This window comes from Temnothorax curvispinosus, unplaced genomic scaffold (genome assembly GCF_003070985.1).
Source record: "Temnothorax curvispinosus isolate PA1 unplaced genomic scaffold, ASM307098v1 QBEX01015417.1, whole genome shotgun sequence".
Lineage (NCBI taxonomy): Eukaryota > Metazoa > Arthropoda > Insecta > Hymenoptera > Formicidae > Temnothorax > Temnothorax curvispinosus.
The window spans coordinates 35,031-50,137 of record NW_020225197.1 but is presented as its reverse complement, the minus strand read 5'-3'; the positions used below and the strand labels follow the sequence as shown (position 1 = coordinate 50,137).

At 45.7% G+C, this 15,107-nt stretch overlaps 1 protein-coding gene across 1 annotated transcript; it reads right to left on the bottom strand.

Moving 5' to 3' along the window:
- Positions 1 to 8,332: 8,332 nt before the first annotated feature.
- Positions 8,333 to 11,779, bottom strand: LOC112465680. Its single transcript, XM_025033352.1, has 3 exons — positions 11,659 to 11,779; positions 8,568 to 9,891; positions 8,333 to 8,411 (listed from the first exon to the last, which is right to left on the bottom strand). Exons 1-3 carry the CDS (start codon positions 11,777 to 11,779, stop codon positions 8,333 to 8,335), a joined length of 1,524 nt encoding a protein of 507 aa, XP_024889120.1.
- Positions 11,780 to 15,107: the final 3,328 nt, after the last annotated feature.

Sequence of the window (15,107 nt, the reverse complement as noted above, 5' to 3'; positions counted from 1 at the left end):
TTTGGTGACTTCCCGGTTCGGACCGCGTCGCTATTTCCCGCGTCACTCTTCCGGGTACGGCACTTCGTGACCGCGTTGAAGATTGTGTGTGATTCGACTATCTTATTCTTTCGCGCGTTATCGCGATCCACGCGCGATTCATCATTTATGGTCGCTAATCGAATCAATCATAATTGGATCAGGAAGATAATAAGTGTTATATTTTAATACAATGAGCCGCTGCTCGGCGACCGCTGTCGCATATCTTATAACTAATTGCGCCGGACAGATCATTATAACGCAAAATAAATATCGCTACGCGTTGCTAATGGGAAAGCTAAACATACGATCATGGGCCTTGGGCTCCCTATTGGGATCTGTCCTCGAAGCGCTATGGGAGGGCTGGCCTTGGCCGGGGCATCTTCCCCGTTCTCCGGAGTTTTCTCTCCCGACGATCGGCTCCGGAACTGCTCGTCCAGGTCGTCCCTCTCGTCTGGCGTCGTTACCTGCAGCACCATTGTCACTATTACCGTCGGTTGGTCGACACGGAGCATGCGGTTGCACGGTTTCCCAGAACTCTTTATTGTATTCCGTTCTGAGCCTGAATAAACCCGAGTTCTTTTATAATTACGAGAGTGGTTATTTCTGCGATCCCGGGAGTACGCGGACGCGTTCGCGAGTGCGCGCGACTCGAAGAACGAACGGAGCGTAACATTTTGGGGGCTCGTCCGAGATCGAACGGATCGTACGGATAAGACGAGCGGACGAGCGGAACTAATGATGAGCACCAACGAGTCATCGACAGCGCCCGCGACGAGAAAGAGAGCGCGGATGGAAACCCCGAGGTTGAGAGCTCCACGGTTCGAGACAGAGACGGAGATACGACCCGGCTCGAACGCCCCTCAGTTCTCGGCGAAAGTGGTGACACTACAGGCGAGATCCGCAGGAGATCCGCCAGATGCGTGAGGAGTACGCGGCGTTGCTGCAACAGCGGGAAGCGGGGCCACAGCGACGAGAACTTCCGCAGCTAAGTCCCTTTTTATGTAACGCGACCGGAGATACGGGAGCGCGGGCCGCCGCGATCGCGGAAGTGTCGCGCGGAAATTTCGGTGACGTAAGAGCGCGAGCCGCCGCGGAAGAAACGCCCGGAAATTGTGCGCGTACGGAATTGGGCTTCAAGCTGAAGCCCGACACGTTCGACGGCTCGACGCCGCTGCGAGAATTTCTCTCCCAATTTCTTCTCATCGCGCGCGCAAATAATTGGGACGACGCGTCAAAATCCGTTGCGCTGGCCGCGAGTCTTAGGAGAAAAGCGCGGGCGGTATTAGAGTCAGTGGAAAATTTAGAGAGCCTTGATTTCGAGGAATTAAAATCTAAATTAGAGCTTCGTTTTGGTGAGGGAGGTCTGTCACAAAATTATTATACTCAGTTTACAAATCGTAGACAAAGATTCGGTGAGGATTTCGCGACTTTTGGTTCCGAATTGGAAAGACTGGCTCGCCTCGCGTACCCCGAGTGCTCCTTTGCGGTGCGTGAAAAGATTGCGTGTGCGCAGTTTGTTTCGGCGCTCTCCGACGGTTTTATTAAGAGAACTCTCCAATTAGAAAGAATAACCTGTCTTAAATTAGCTGTGAAGAGAGCAAAAGCCGTCAAAATTATACAGGGAGGAAATTTTGAAAGAAGGAGGGATTTTGAGAAGCGATTTGAGAAAGGGAATGATAGGGGCGTGAAGAGTAATGAAAAGGGAGACGGAGATAAAAAAGCCGAAGAAAGAGGAAAAAAAGGTTATGGTTATGGGCGGGGCTGCGTAACAATTGATCTCCGACTAAATATCTTTGACAAAATATTTTGGTCAAAATATCTCACCGACAAAGTATCTCGCGACTAAATATCTCACCGACAGATAATTTCACAAATATCAAGAATATAGCTAAACATAAGGCGTTTATTGCAAATCCACTTGGAAAGTTGTGAACCCATGTGGCACCTCGTTTCGCGTGGACAATGTATGCGTGGAGGCAGTAGGTTCCGCCCCCCTGCGGGAGGCTCCACTATTATTAAACTAGACACATAGTGTGCCTTCAAAGTATATGCGTGGACTTTCCACGCGTGGAAAGTTGTAAACCCATGTGGCACTTCGTTTCGCGTGGAAAGTGTATGCGTGGAGGCAGTAAATTCCGCCCCCCTGCGGGGCTCCACTATTACTAAACTAGACACATAGTGTGGCGTTTATTGCAAAATTGGCGTTTATTACAACATAAATAAAAGCAATGAGATATTTTGTCGAAAATATTGTGTCGGAGAAATATTTCGACGTGAGATATTTTTCCCGAGTTATTTTGTCGAAGATATTTAGTCGTAAATATTTAGTCGTGCTACCATGGGCGGAGGGACTGGAATAGAACAAAAAAGTGTTGGAATTGTGGAAAGGGGGGACATTTCCGGTTTGAGTGTCCTGAGAACAAGGGAAACTCGGTTTAGTTGCTTTCGGCGGGGGGAGAACAACAGAAGTGGACATTACCCCGAGTGTTGGTTGTTCTCAAACTTTTTCTGTTAATCCAATAATGTCAAGTTCAAATTATTTTAGTTATAAGGAAATGTTGGATGGTAACGAGTGTTGTTTCAAGATAGATACGGGTTCAGACGTTTCGATTCTTAGTAGAAGAATGGTTAGAGAGGGCAAGCACATTATTCAGATTAAGGAGAATTCTCTTAGATACCCCACTGGAGAGGTAGTACCCATTTAATTTAAGGTCATGGCAAAAGTTCTCTTGGGAAGGTATTTTGTAGAAATTCTTATGTATACATGGATGACGATTGCTTATTGGGTGTAGATTTCTTAAGGAAAATAAAAGAAAATGTTTTTGAATTTGCTTTCGTTTCTTCGGAGTCTGATAAAGAAAAAGTTTTGAGTTGTTCTCGAATTCAAGTTTCTTCCGAAAGAGCTCCATTCTTGAAAGAACTTTATACTAATAATTCTTCAAATTTAAATGAGGCTCAGAAAGTAATTTTTACGGATTTCTTAGAGGAGTATCAGGATGTATTTTTCGAGGAGATTGTTGCTGGTAATTGTGGAGTCGTCGAACATATCATCAATTTAGAAGATTCTTCTCCCATTGAGCAGGTTCCTCGTCGAATTCCCTTACGAATGCGAGAGAAAGTAGAAAAGATTATTGAGGAAATGAGGAAGCAAGCGGTCATAGTAGAGTCGCAAAGTCCGTGGGTCTCCCCTGCTGTTTTGGTAAGGAAAGAAGATGGAACGTTGAGATTTTGCATCGATTATAGAATGGTCAATGCAATAACTAAAAAAGATACGTTTCCCTTGCCTAGAATAGATGACATTTTCGATCAGCTTTCGGGAAACTTTGGTTTTGCACTCTGGATCTTAAAAGTGGTTATTGGCAGGTAAAGATTCGTCTTGAGGATAGAGAAAAAACTGCCTTTTCTATTGGACGTGGGTTATGGCAATTCACTGTTATGCCTTTTGGGCTGTGTAATGCCCTTGCTACCTTTGAGCGTTTAATGGAGAAAGATTGCGAGGATTATTATATAAAATTTGTTTGGTTTATTTGGACGATGTAATAATTTTCGGTAAAAATTTTAATGAAATGCTGGAGAATTTGTAGAAAGTGCTCTCACGGTTACGTTCTGTTAATCTTAAAGTAAACCCTAAAAAGTGTATTCTCTTTGCAAAGGAAGTAAAATATTTGGGACTGTTCGAGATTTCGTTAACGTTGCGCCGTCCGATCAGATGGCAGCATCGATTGGGTAGCGACGCTCGATCACCGCGGCAGCTTGCGCCCGCACGGGCGCGCTCATTGCCAACGTCTTCCTCGCGATCAAATTCAATTGTACAAATGGCCGCGCGGTGACTAGACGCATAACGTGTGCTCAGTACATTTACATTGTGACTTCGGTTAATCGTGCACATCGCAGTGACCACGCTGCATAGACTTTCATACAACGTGTGATATAGACCGCTCAACAGCTCTGGTGCCTCAACACGACGACTCAAGCTCACACGTGCGCGAGTGCCGACCGCCACGTGTCTCACCGGCTCATCAAGGAAGACGGCAATTCATATAATTGCCTCTCATTTACACGGACTATATAGACATCTCATTTTATACACCGCTCATCGATTCTCAGGTCAGACTGTAACAACTTTGACACATTAAAGACGGCTCAGACTGTGGTATGAGTTACACAAAAATTAAAGTAATAATTAGTTTAACACCTTCCACGCGCGTCCTTCTCATCCCGCTCCCATTGTCGGGATTAATCAGCAATTTCGCGAACAGGGACATATAGTCTCTTCGGGAGGTGTTACTATAGATCCGGAAAAGATTTTTGCTGTGAGGGATTGGCCAATTTCACATAACAAGAAGCAGCTTCGAAGTTTCCTAGGGTTTTGCTCATATTATCGGAAATTTGTAAAAAGATTTTCTTCTTTGGTCAAACCTTTATATGCTCTAACAGAGAATCAGGTTAAATTTTCTTGAAATGAGAAGTGTCAAAGTGCATTTTTAGAGTTGAAACGAGTGTTATCTTCTTCTCCAATGTTATCCTTTTCGAGTGGGGAGGGAGAATTTATTTTGGACACTGACGCTTCGAATATTGGAATTGGCGCAGTCCTTTCACAAAAGCAAGAGGGTGTAGAAAAAGTCATTGCTTATTTCAATCGTGTAGTTAGTAAGTCTGAGAGGAATTATTGCGTTACTCGTCGAGAACTTTTAGCGATAGTCGATTCTATTAAGTTTTTCCGGCATTACCTTTTGGGGCGGAAGTTCTTGATCCGTACGGATCATGTTTCTCTTAGGTGGTTGATGTCCTTCAAAGACTTAGAAGGGCAATTGGCGCGTTGGCTGAAGAGACTCCAGCAATACGAGTTCGAGATTATCCATCGCAAAGGCTTGATTCACAAGAATGCCGATGGGGCTTTCTAGACGACGCTACAATGTGAATCATTTGGTTGCGAATAATGTGTCAAAGTGGAGAGGAGGCAGATGGAAGAATCAAGAAAATCAGTCGCTCGTATTATTCTCATAGGAGAAACTCTTCAAGATTGGCGCAAAAAGCAATTAGAGGACGTTAGCATTGCTTTTATTTACCGCGGGAAGGAAACGGGAATACGTCCGTCTCGTTTTGAAATACCCGCTGGAGATGTCTCCGCCCGGATATATTGGTCTTATTGGGATGCTTTGAGTTTAAAGGATGGGGTTCTTTACAAGAGGTGGGAAGCACCGAATCTTAAGTCGAGTATTTTTCAGCTTATTGTTCCTCGAAGCTGTGTTAACCAGATTCTAGAGGAGGCTCATGATTCTTTTTTTGAAGGGCATTTTGGAGTCAATAAAACACTCGAAAAAATTCGAAAGCGGTTTTATTGAGCCACCTGTAAACAAGATGTGGAGGAATGGTGAAAAACTTGCAAAGTTTGCGTGTCTAAAAAAGGCACTTTGGGGAAGGGAAAGTCCCCATTAAAAATTTATAATGTTGGGGCACCATTCGAAAGATTGCAAATTGACATATTTGGCGCTCTTCCTCTTACTACTTCCGGAAATAAGTATCTCCTCGTCATTGTTGACTGTTTCACCAAATGGGTAGAAGCTTTTCCTCTCAAGAATATTAGGGCAGGTACAGTGGCAGAAGTCTTCGTTAATCAAGTCATTTCTAGACACGGGGTCCCTTTGGAAGTCCATACGGATCAGGGGAAGAATTTTGAGTCCAAACTTTTCGCAGAATTGATAAATTTCCTTGGAATTCGGAAAACGAGAACAACAGCTCTGCATCCGCAATCGGATGGACAAGTCGAGCGGCAACATCAAACTATTGTTAATTATTTGGCGAAGTATATTTCTAAAAACCAGAAAGATTGGGATCGCTGGATCCCTATGTTTTTATTGGCTTACAGATCTTCTTAACACGAGACTACTGAAGTAACTCCCGCCGAGCTGTATTTTGCCCGAGATCTTAGGTTGCCGTTAGATCTGCTTTTAGGAAGTCCTCCAAGGAAAGGATCTCTGTCGGTTAGAGGTTTTATTGGGAATTTGAAAAAAAATTGGATAGGATCCATTCCAACGTTAGGGAACGTATGGATGTAAAGTCTTCACGAGTAAAGTCTTGGTATGATCAAAAGGCCAGGCAAACTCTTTTTCAAGAAGAGGAAAAAGTTTGGTTTTATAATCCTCGAAGAATGTAAGGTAGAGCCCCTAAATTGCAGAGCAATTGGGAAGGACCTTTCTTAATAGTGAAAAAGTTGAATGATGTGGTCTATTGTATTCGAAGGTCTGTGAGACATAAGAAGAAAATTGTGCATGCGGATAGGTTGGCTTTCTTTTCCGAGAGACAATAGAGTTTGATAGGGAACAGGGTTTGTTATAGATTAGGTTGGGTGTGAAAATTTGTGGGGAAGATAAATTACGTTAAAAATTAAGATTGTTGTGTTGCATTGTTTACTGCGCGTGTTATTTTGTTCTTAGAAATTTATGGAAGCTGAAGCGGTCGTAACTACTCGCCGAGTTGGACATTTTGGGAGCTGGCTTGTTGCCGAACCTAATACCGGCGAAGGATAAGTTGTAACGATGCGCCCCTCACGCCAAGGCATCGTTCCCGGCCACCACCCACCGGATGCCGCCCGACCAATCATCCGTCGGGCGAGGACAGGGCGCGGTGCGCCCACAATTTTTTAAACGTCCGAAACGCACCGTGTGCGCGGGGAACACACCGCACCGGTGCCTTTCCGCACGACGCCGATGAGCGCCGACGGGAGCCGATCGCCGCCGAAGACGAGCGCACGGGATCGCGCCGCTCCCCCCACCGCGCGATTTGCCTGACGATCGGCCTCCCTCCTGCCGAACTCGCCGCGCCGAGCGATATATAAGCCGGCGCGCTCGGCGAGACGGCACTTCGTCTCCTACGGGTTTTCAGCCATCTCCGACGAAGCCTACCATCCCGATCTCAAGGCGACACACAAAAACGAGGTCCAGAGTATGAGCCTCGACTGAGCGTCCTCAGGTGTCTCCGGATTCCATCGCACTTACTCCCGACGGCCACGGCATAACGAGGTCGAGCGTGCTCGGCCTCGTAGCGAGGGTTCTCGCGACCGTAACCCCGGGATCCCGCAATCCTCCGTTGTATATAGCGCGCCGTAAAATACCGCGTCTCACTGTAAAGTCGCGTTATCTCGCATACCGCGCCGAGTGCACATGTACTACCGACCTATGTAAGTACCGCATCCCGCTGTAAAATACCGCGTCTCACTGTAAAGTCACGTTATCTCGTATACCGCGCTGAGTGCACCGGCACTACCGATTTATGTTATTCCCGCGTCCTGCTGTAAAACCGGGTCTATTAGTAGCTCGTATACCGCGCCGAGTGCACATGCACTACCAATCTATGTAACTCCCGCGTCCTACTGTAAAGCCGCGTCTATTATTATCTCGCATACCGCGCCGACTGCACATGCACTACCGACCTATGTAAATACCGCGTCCAGCTGTAAAACCGCGTCCCCTCGTTCTCTCGTATACCGCGCCAAGTGCGCAAAGCACTCCCGATTTCTGTAAATACCGCGTCCAGCTATTAACCCGCGTTCCGCATGGTTTGTAATTATCAAATTGAATAAAGCTTGCTATTGTATCTTACGACTGATTATTGTCTCTGGGCCTTTCAGTCAAACTCCTGATCCGACGAATTAGTCCGCGTTCGACAATAAAGTTGGGCCGTTACAAAGTTACGAAGCTAGAAGACTGCCTCTCTCACGGTTGTTTGATCCGTGGTTTTTCCGTGAGACATAGGGCAAATGCTGAGGCAGGGACTTGGGGAGTCTTTCGAGACGTTGGGTCCACGGTAAGTTTTCCCCCCCCCTTGTCCGAAGATTTAGAAGAGGAGCAGCGACATCTCCGACGACTTCAGGAGCTGAGAAGAAGCCTGTGTTGGGAGGCGAGATCTCCTGCGAGGGAACTGATGAGGGGTCGCCCTGGAGTCGGCAGGAGGGAGAAAGTATCTCCTTCCGAAAGATGTCGATTGGGAACTCGCTCTATGAGGAAGAGGACATGGTCCTGGACTTCCGGAGTACGGTTGGGACCGACCGAGGAGAGGACGGTGCCCGGTAACCTGTGGCAGCAGTCCAGGGTAGGGCAGGAGGCCGTCCCGGTACCCTGGAATCGTACGGAAAAGTTTGCCCAGTCAGGAAACTGCCCCTCCGGATTGTCGGGACGACAATCTGAAGAAGGGGGGTAGTGTTACGCCCGTGCCGAGACATTCGTACTTGTGGGCTGAAATTGACTCCGCTCCGCAGAAATTTCAAGCCGAAGCGCGTCGCTTGACAACGGAGACGCATAGAATTATTGATTTAATTACCGCCTGTCAGATTGATCTGGTGACTCGTTTTGTTCGGACCGGTTTCCCAGAACTCTTTATTGTATTCCGTTCTGAGCCCGAATAAACCCGAGTTCTTTTATAATTACGAGAGTGGTTATTTCTGCGATCCCGGGAGTACGCGAACGCGTTCGCGAGTGCGCGCGACTCGAAGAACGAACGGAGCGTAACAATATATAAATATACTAGTAATGACTCTGAGAACACACCCATGTAGTTTTTTAACAGAAAAAAGCATTATTTTAATTTTGGGCACTTTCGGGTACGCGGTGGTGACCGGTTTCGCGGGCGACGCGTCCAATTCGAAAGCGATCGGCGACCTTTTGTGCCTGGAGCCCGTCGTTTCCTGATACGGTCCCAACGAGCTCTTCGACCTCGAGCTGTCGTTCGAGTGCTCCGAGTCGAAATTGCATAATTCCGACTCGAGGCTCTCGAAGTCTATCCCCTCGCGCGAGTTCACCGCAAGAAACCTGGGCACCGCGACCCCACCGGCGTTGCCCGCCTGCTCGCCCGAGTCGCGACGGCTCAATTGCGGGATGGATATGACGTTCTCCAGGACGCTGTACTCCACTTTAACCGCGGTGGTTTTGTCGTCGAGCGCGTCCCGGCTGCCCCACGTCTTCATCTTATTCAACACCCGCAGCAGACTCTTGGAAATGCGCGACTTGTGCTGGGACTGCTGGGTCTTGCCGCCGATAGAATTCTCGGAGCTCGACTCCAGACCGTCGTAGTCGTTAATTTTGATGGTAACCGAGTTCTTTCGCTCGCCGCTACGCGGTGAATTCAGGGAGCTCTTACGCGAGCCGGACGGCGACCGGAAAAAATCGGCCAGGGACGCCAGCCGCGATTCCGAACTGTCCCTGCGCTTCGACTCCTTTGACTTGCTCCTGTCGCGTTTTTTACTCTTGACCCGCTTTGCGGTACCCACTAGAGTGGACGCTACGTTCTGCACGAAATTCGTGGAGTACGAGGGCTCCCACTCGGGCGGCTTTTGGCACTTGGGCGACGGAACTTTCGAGACTGTGACCCCTCCGGTGACGGCCGCGCGGTGACCTACCGCTTTTAAGGGGTAATCGTCGTTGATTATTGAGGGCTCCTCCGAGAAATGGGCCTTAAGATTGTTCGAGAAATTTTTGTTATGCAGGACTACGGACTCGTATATGTCGTTGTCCAAAATGACAAAGTCCTCGCCTATGTCGCAGTACTTGCCCCCCAGCACGATGCTGTCGAGCGAGTTTTGCGGTATATCCTTATAGCTACTACATCCTGACTGATTGTCTATCAGGTTATTGGCCGAGGAGTACAATTTTCTGGTGGTAGGGTTACCTATTTCCTGCAGAAGCGGGGAGCGGTGTGCGTTCGCCAACAGGGCTGTACGCAGAGGTGTCTTTTCGAGATCTGGCGCGGAACGGGACCACCGTTTGCCGCCAGGAGAGGCGGGGTTCGGCGGCTGGGTGATAATAGCCCCGCGCTCACGTTGATGAAGCGTCGACGGTCCCCAAGTCGGGCCTACTTTTTTGTTTATTGTCCGATCTGGATGATTCAAGTCTTATATGATTTGTTTGGATCTAAATAAACCATTTATGGTGTCAAAATAAAAATTTTCTCATTAGAACGAGAATTCACCTATGCAGATGACCTTCAAGTGACCTTCGCCATTTATGGGCCGATTTTTATTTCATTGATCTCAAATGGTTTGTTTTAATTTAAATAACATGCTTATATAGTAAAACCAGCGAATTTCTCGATAGAACGAGATTTCACTTATCAAGTGATCTTAGAGTGACCTTCGCCATTTATGGGGCGATTCGAGTGCGACTAGTCTTAAACATTTTCTAGTAAGCTAAAGAAACTGCCTACACCGTTAAAGTTTCAAAATTTTAATTATTTCAAGTTTTTCTCATCTCAAGGTCAGACCCTCAAGGTCATAATTATTAACTTCGTTGTTAATGGTGCGATTTGAACGCGACCAGTCTTAAAATGTTTCTAGTGACTCCCAGAAGTGAGTTACATGGTTTGATTTGCATTTTTATCAATATTTTAGAATTTTGCAAAATTTTGCGTAAACTGAAAATAAGCCCAATGATGGATAAATGACCATGGATATGAGTTAGAATGATCTTAAATGACATATCTGAGGTGATTTTCTCTTTCGCATTAATTAGAAATTTGACAGTTTAAGGTCAAAGGTTGAAATAATCACATTTTTAAGTTTTTTATGATACGATGTCATTCAGAGAAACTATCTAGAGACATTTATAAAAAAAAACATTAATTTTATCGTTATTACAAAAGTTGGCCAAAATTAGCGAAATCATTAATTATTATCGATAATTATACGTATATAATTGCATAGGACATATTGTAATAAAAAAGTAAACGATTTCTGAAGTCAGATTTGCATTGACATACGTATATGAAGATGCCCTTGACCAAGGTCAGTAACATGTCAATTTTAGAAATAAGCGTGCCAGCTTTATTTAAGCATTAAATTCATTTATTACAAATGTATTCAACAGCGTTGGACACATTTTACGAGCGCTTGAAGCGTTTTATATGATTTTGCCTGAAATTCCTAGAAAAGGAAAAATGATTATTTTACATTATTAAGGTATTGATATTGATGAGTCCTGTGAATCCTGGAATGCCCGAATGACGTACCTGAAAATAAAAAGGAAATTAGAATCATGAATGAATGATTACGCGATATTAGCAACACATGTTAATGAGCAGGGAAAACCGTTACCTAATGTAAGGCATGTAGTATGTATGATATTGCGTTGTAAAAGATATTGATATACGGAATTCATCATTTGTGTTGAGGATAGAAACCGAAATTCCGTTCGCGAGAGAGGAATTGTTGGGTGCTGTATCCCTGTCAACGGCCCTGACCGCGGAGCATGAGACCTCGATCTCAGACAACGGTCCTGCCACGGAAAGTCGCCCAATAATCGCTCCCGTTCAATTCTTGCAAACTCATGAGAGTCATGCGCACGCGTTTACGCGGTTTCGTGCAATACGCAACGCGGTTCGATCACGGATCAATACGATTCGTCCCCCCTGGGACGAACACACCCGGCTCCCCGCCGAGCCATCTTCAAGCCGGAACCCGGAACACGACGGTCTCCGCACGAATCGGTAGAATCATAGTAGGACTCGAGCCGAAAAATCGATAGACCGTTCGCCGCGACCAGTATACTCTCGATTGATCGCCGCGCGAAACGGAGGTCATACACTCCACCAGCCGTCTTCAACGGTGAAGTGGACGACCTCAGTGAGCGAGAACGCGATTTTCCTCACCGACTCTCCAAGCGCTCGTCTCCGAATCCGGCTCGTCGCTCTCTGAGCCTTCCCGCCGCAAGGCGCATAAACTCTTGTACGTGGTGCTCCGCTCGTGGAGACCACGCATCTCAAACTGCATTTTTGAAGACTGTGTGTATTGGAGTGGTAATTAAAGATTACACAAAACCAAAAGGCTGCAATTATTTGCTGATACTCCTCGCCGATCTCAGGAACACGCTTCGCGCCCTTGTCAGGGCGAACTCCGGCAACCCTTCGTGTCCCAAGGTTTCCTTGGCCGAACACGAAACAATTTAATTATTTTATTCGTTAATTTTATTTGCCCAAAGGGAAAGCTGAAAACATGCAGTCGCTCGACCAAAAAGATATTTTGTCGTAGATTTATTTAATTAAACGTCGGCAGTTGCCTTTGACGTAACATGATACTCTTGAAGTTGTTTACTTTTCGAGGAAGTTCCTGGAAACATGTTCAGACTAGTCGACCGCATGAGAGAGCGAGATAGCGAGCATTATAGAACTGGCTGCTCATTGGCGAAAGCGGAGATGGTGGGAATGCACAGCCAGAAAGAGTATATAAGCGAGACCAAATTTCACATCGAGGTCTTTTCCAAGCCGACTTTCAACGTGAAACGTCGTCTTTTCCCATATTGACTTCGTGAGAGCAACTTCGTTGTCTTTCCAAGTTAACGTGTAAATCGAGTGTTCGAGAATTATCTTAGCGTGAGAAGTAACGATCGCGATATTCGTACATGGGAAAGATTAGTTCGCGATAGCGTGCTTACAATTATCTTATCTACTGCGAGCGATAGTTACGCGGCAATTTATTGTCAGATATATCCGACTCGTAACGCGGGATCGTACCCGGCAATTGCCGATAGCCATTGGAAACGCTTTCCATTTCGACAAATGCGTACCTATGTACCAAAGACTGAATATATATCGTGTTATTGTTAAATCAATACAGATTCACAATTTATTAAATATTCCTTTCCTATTATCCGGATATCTCATACGCAACGCGAACGCGAGTGAAGGACTTTGAATTAACATTGTCTGATGGACAACTGAGCTGAGCAGCGTGAAGATAATCATTTTGGAAGAAAGGAAGCCATTCGTCATTACTATTGACAGGCATATACGTTCTGTGTCATCGTTCAAAACACAGTGGCGACCGTATTATTTCAATACAAGTAAGTTTATTTTTATTCGAGACCACAAGTTCGGTCACAACCTAAGTGAGATTCCGGAGGTAACGACCATCATTCCGGAGGTAACGATCAAGAATCTGAGGATAGCGACCGCCGAAATTAGGATAAATTAAGTACCGCAGTGCGAGCATGGTGCAGAATTGTAAAGCGTAAAGCGAGAATATTCGACTTGCTAAAATTAAACACGTAAGAATGCGGACTCAGGGTCAGAGAGAAGCGAGTGCGAGCCGTGGTGGGAAAAAGTCGAGACGAATCGGCGAGACCGAGTGAGCACGGAGGCTCGAGGCAGTCGCTCGACGGAGGTACGCGCGTACAGACGTATCCAAGATAAGCCTCCGAATACAATCGAGCACTTAGCCGCGTATAACACAATTGTAGAACATCTTAGCGCGCGAAACGAATCTTGTGAAAACCAATTATTGGTATTGGTCATCAAATCTGTAAGGCCATCCTGAAATCAGAAAGTGTTTGTAAATTGATTAACGAATAAAAGATCGTTAATTTAGGGTAGACCGGGGCACGTTGTCACACATTTGGTTCAATATTTTTTGTATTTTTTACATTCAATATTTAAGAGTACTTTGATATGCCAAAATTTCGAGTGAACCCTCAGCTTCAATTGGACAGTATCGAATTTTGTGTGATTGTTACTCTACAGTTGTTACATAACAATAAACAACGACAGGTCGCTTGTGACAACGTGCCCCGTGACCGGGGCACGTTGTCACATCAAATGTAATTGCATGCAAAATGTTATTCAAACTGTATTCAACGTAAATATCAATATATTATAGTGCGCTGCAATGTAAAAAAGTAAAATCCTTCACAGAAACATTTATTTCATTTCAAAAAAGTACAAAAAGCACGAAGTTTTCGTCTTAATCTAAATACAAGAATTCCACTCGAATGCGCAACTTATTGATACACATTTTTTCTTTTATAATCATGTCGGTGATTAAACATAAAATATTTTTACTCGTTATTGTCATCCGAAGATTCGCAATAGATTTCCATCAAATTCGTGACAAGTGCCCCGAGGGCATTTTTTTACTTCAAACAGCCTCATGACCGACATGTTTGAGATATTCATAAGGTTAGGTATTGCATGCGGTAGGTAAAAGTACATACTTTAAGATAATATAAAGGTCTATTCTGAACAAACATAAACTTCATGTCCAGTACGTTGAATATTAGACAATAAAATTTTACTTACGGTTGCAAAAAACTTTCAAGTTGATTTTACGTCAACACAGCTGGAGCAATCTCAACACTGTGAACACACCAAAGATGGGCATACACTAACACATTTTGGGAATGACGGGTGCTGCCCTCTGGTTATTAGTATTTTAAATAAAACTGATGTGACAACGGGCCCCGTGTGACAACGTGCCCCGGTCTACCCTACATAAAGAAATAGTGTCTCAAAAACAATGAAACATACTTTTTTCTACTTACCTTGTCCATCGGCGATGATCCATCGTTGTCCAGCGTTGTTCCGGTATGCAGTAATGCGGGGATCCGGGGAAGTTCAGCAACGGCGATGATCCATCCTGGGCAGGAATCTGAAACAGAGAAGAATAATTAGAGTATTGTTAATAATCGAGGCGACACATTCAAGTAACCTTCTCGATAGTTAGAGGTCAAACCGAGAGGCGACCGGGCAGTAATTTCATACATTTCGCGAATCTGAGCCGTCACTTAGCCGTGTCCGGTTACAGTGTAGAGGCGACGATCGCGGCTACGCCACCGTGTGTACGGGCTTGCAGGTCTTCTCACACGCACGGTCAACGGAGAAGCCAAGGGTGGAGAAACCCGCGTGATTACTAAAGCCGGGTTAAATTCTCTTTCTCGTGCAAAACATGGCGACCGTGACAAGATGCACAAAAGCGTAGAGGAATGTGTACAACACGCATAGAAGATTAGAAAATTTATCAAGAGAAACGTAGTCCTGTCCCTGATCACCGTAAACAAAATAGCGGCGGGACGTATAGGAGCGTAGTTAGATATGCGTAGACACGCACAGGAGCATAGGAAGGCGAGTGTAGCAACACCATCCTATCCCCACTCACCGATGAAAGAAGTCTGGCGACAGTGAAACGGAAGCGTAGGAGTGCTACAACAACGTGCGCGAATAAAGTGCGGAGCCGTGTGTGTGCGCGAGCATTTTGACGCGGACATCGCAAGAGAGTTGCGACTGTCGGTGGTACGCAACGTGAACGAGATGATCGAGATGCTCGACAC

Bases quoted from the DNA above. Each gene is read 5' to 3' on its own strand.
- LOC112465680 (XM_025033352.1), bottom strand. From the start codon at position 11,779: ATGCAGTTTGAGATGCGTGGTCTCCACGAGCGGAGCACCACGTACAAG. The intron at 9,892-11,658 runs GTGAGGAAAATC...TGAATCATCCAG, and splicing joins GACGAGCGCTTGGAGAGTCG to ATCGGACAATAAACAAAAAA. The intron at 8,412-8,567 runs GTGTGTTCTCAG...ATTCGGGCTCAG, and splicing joins TCTGTTAAAAAACTACATGG to AACGGAATACAATAAAGAGT.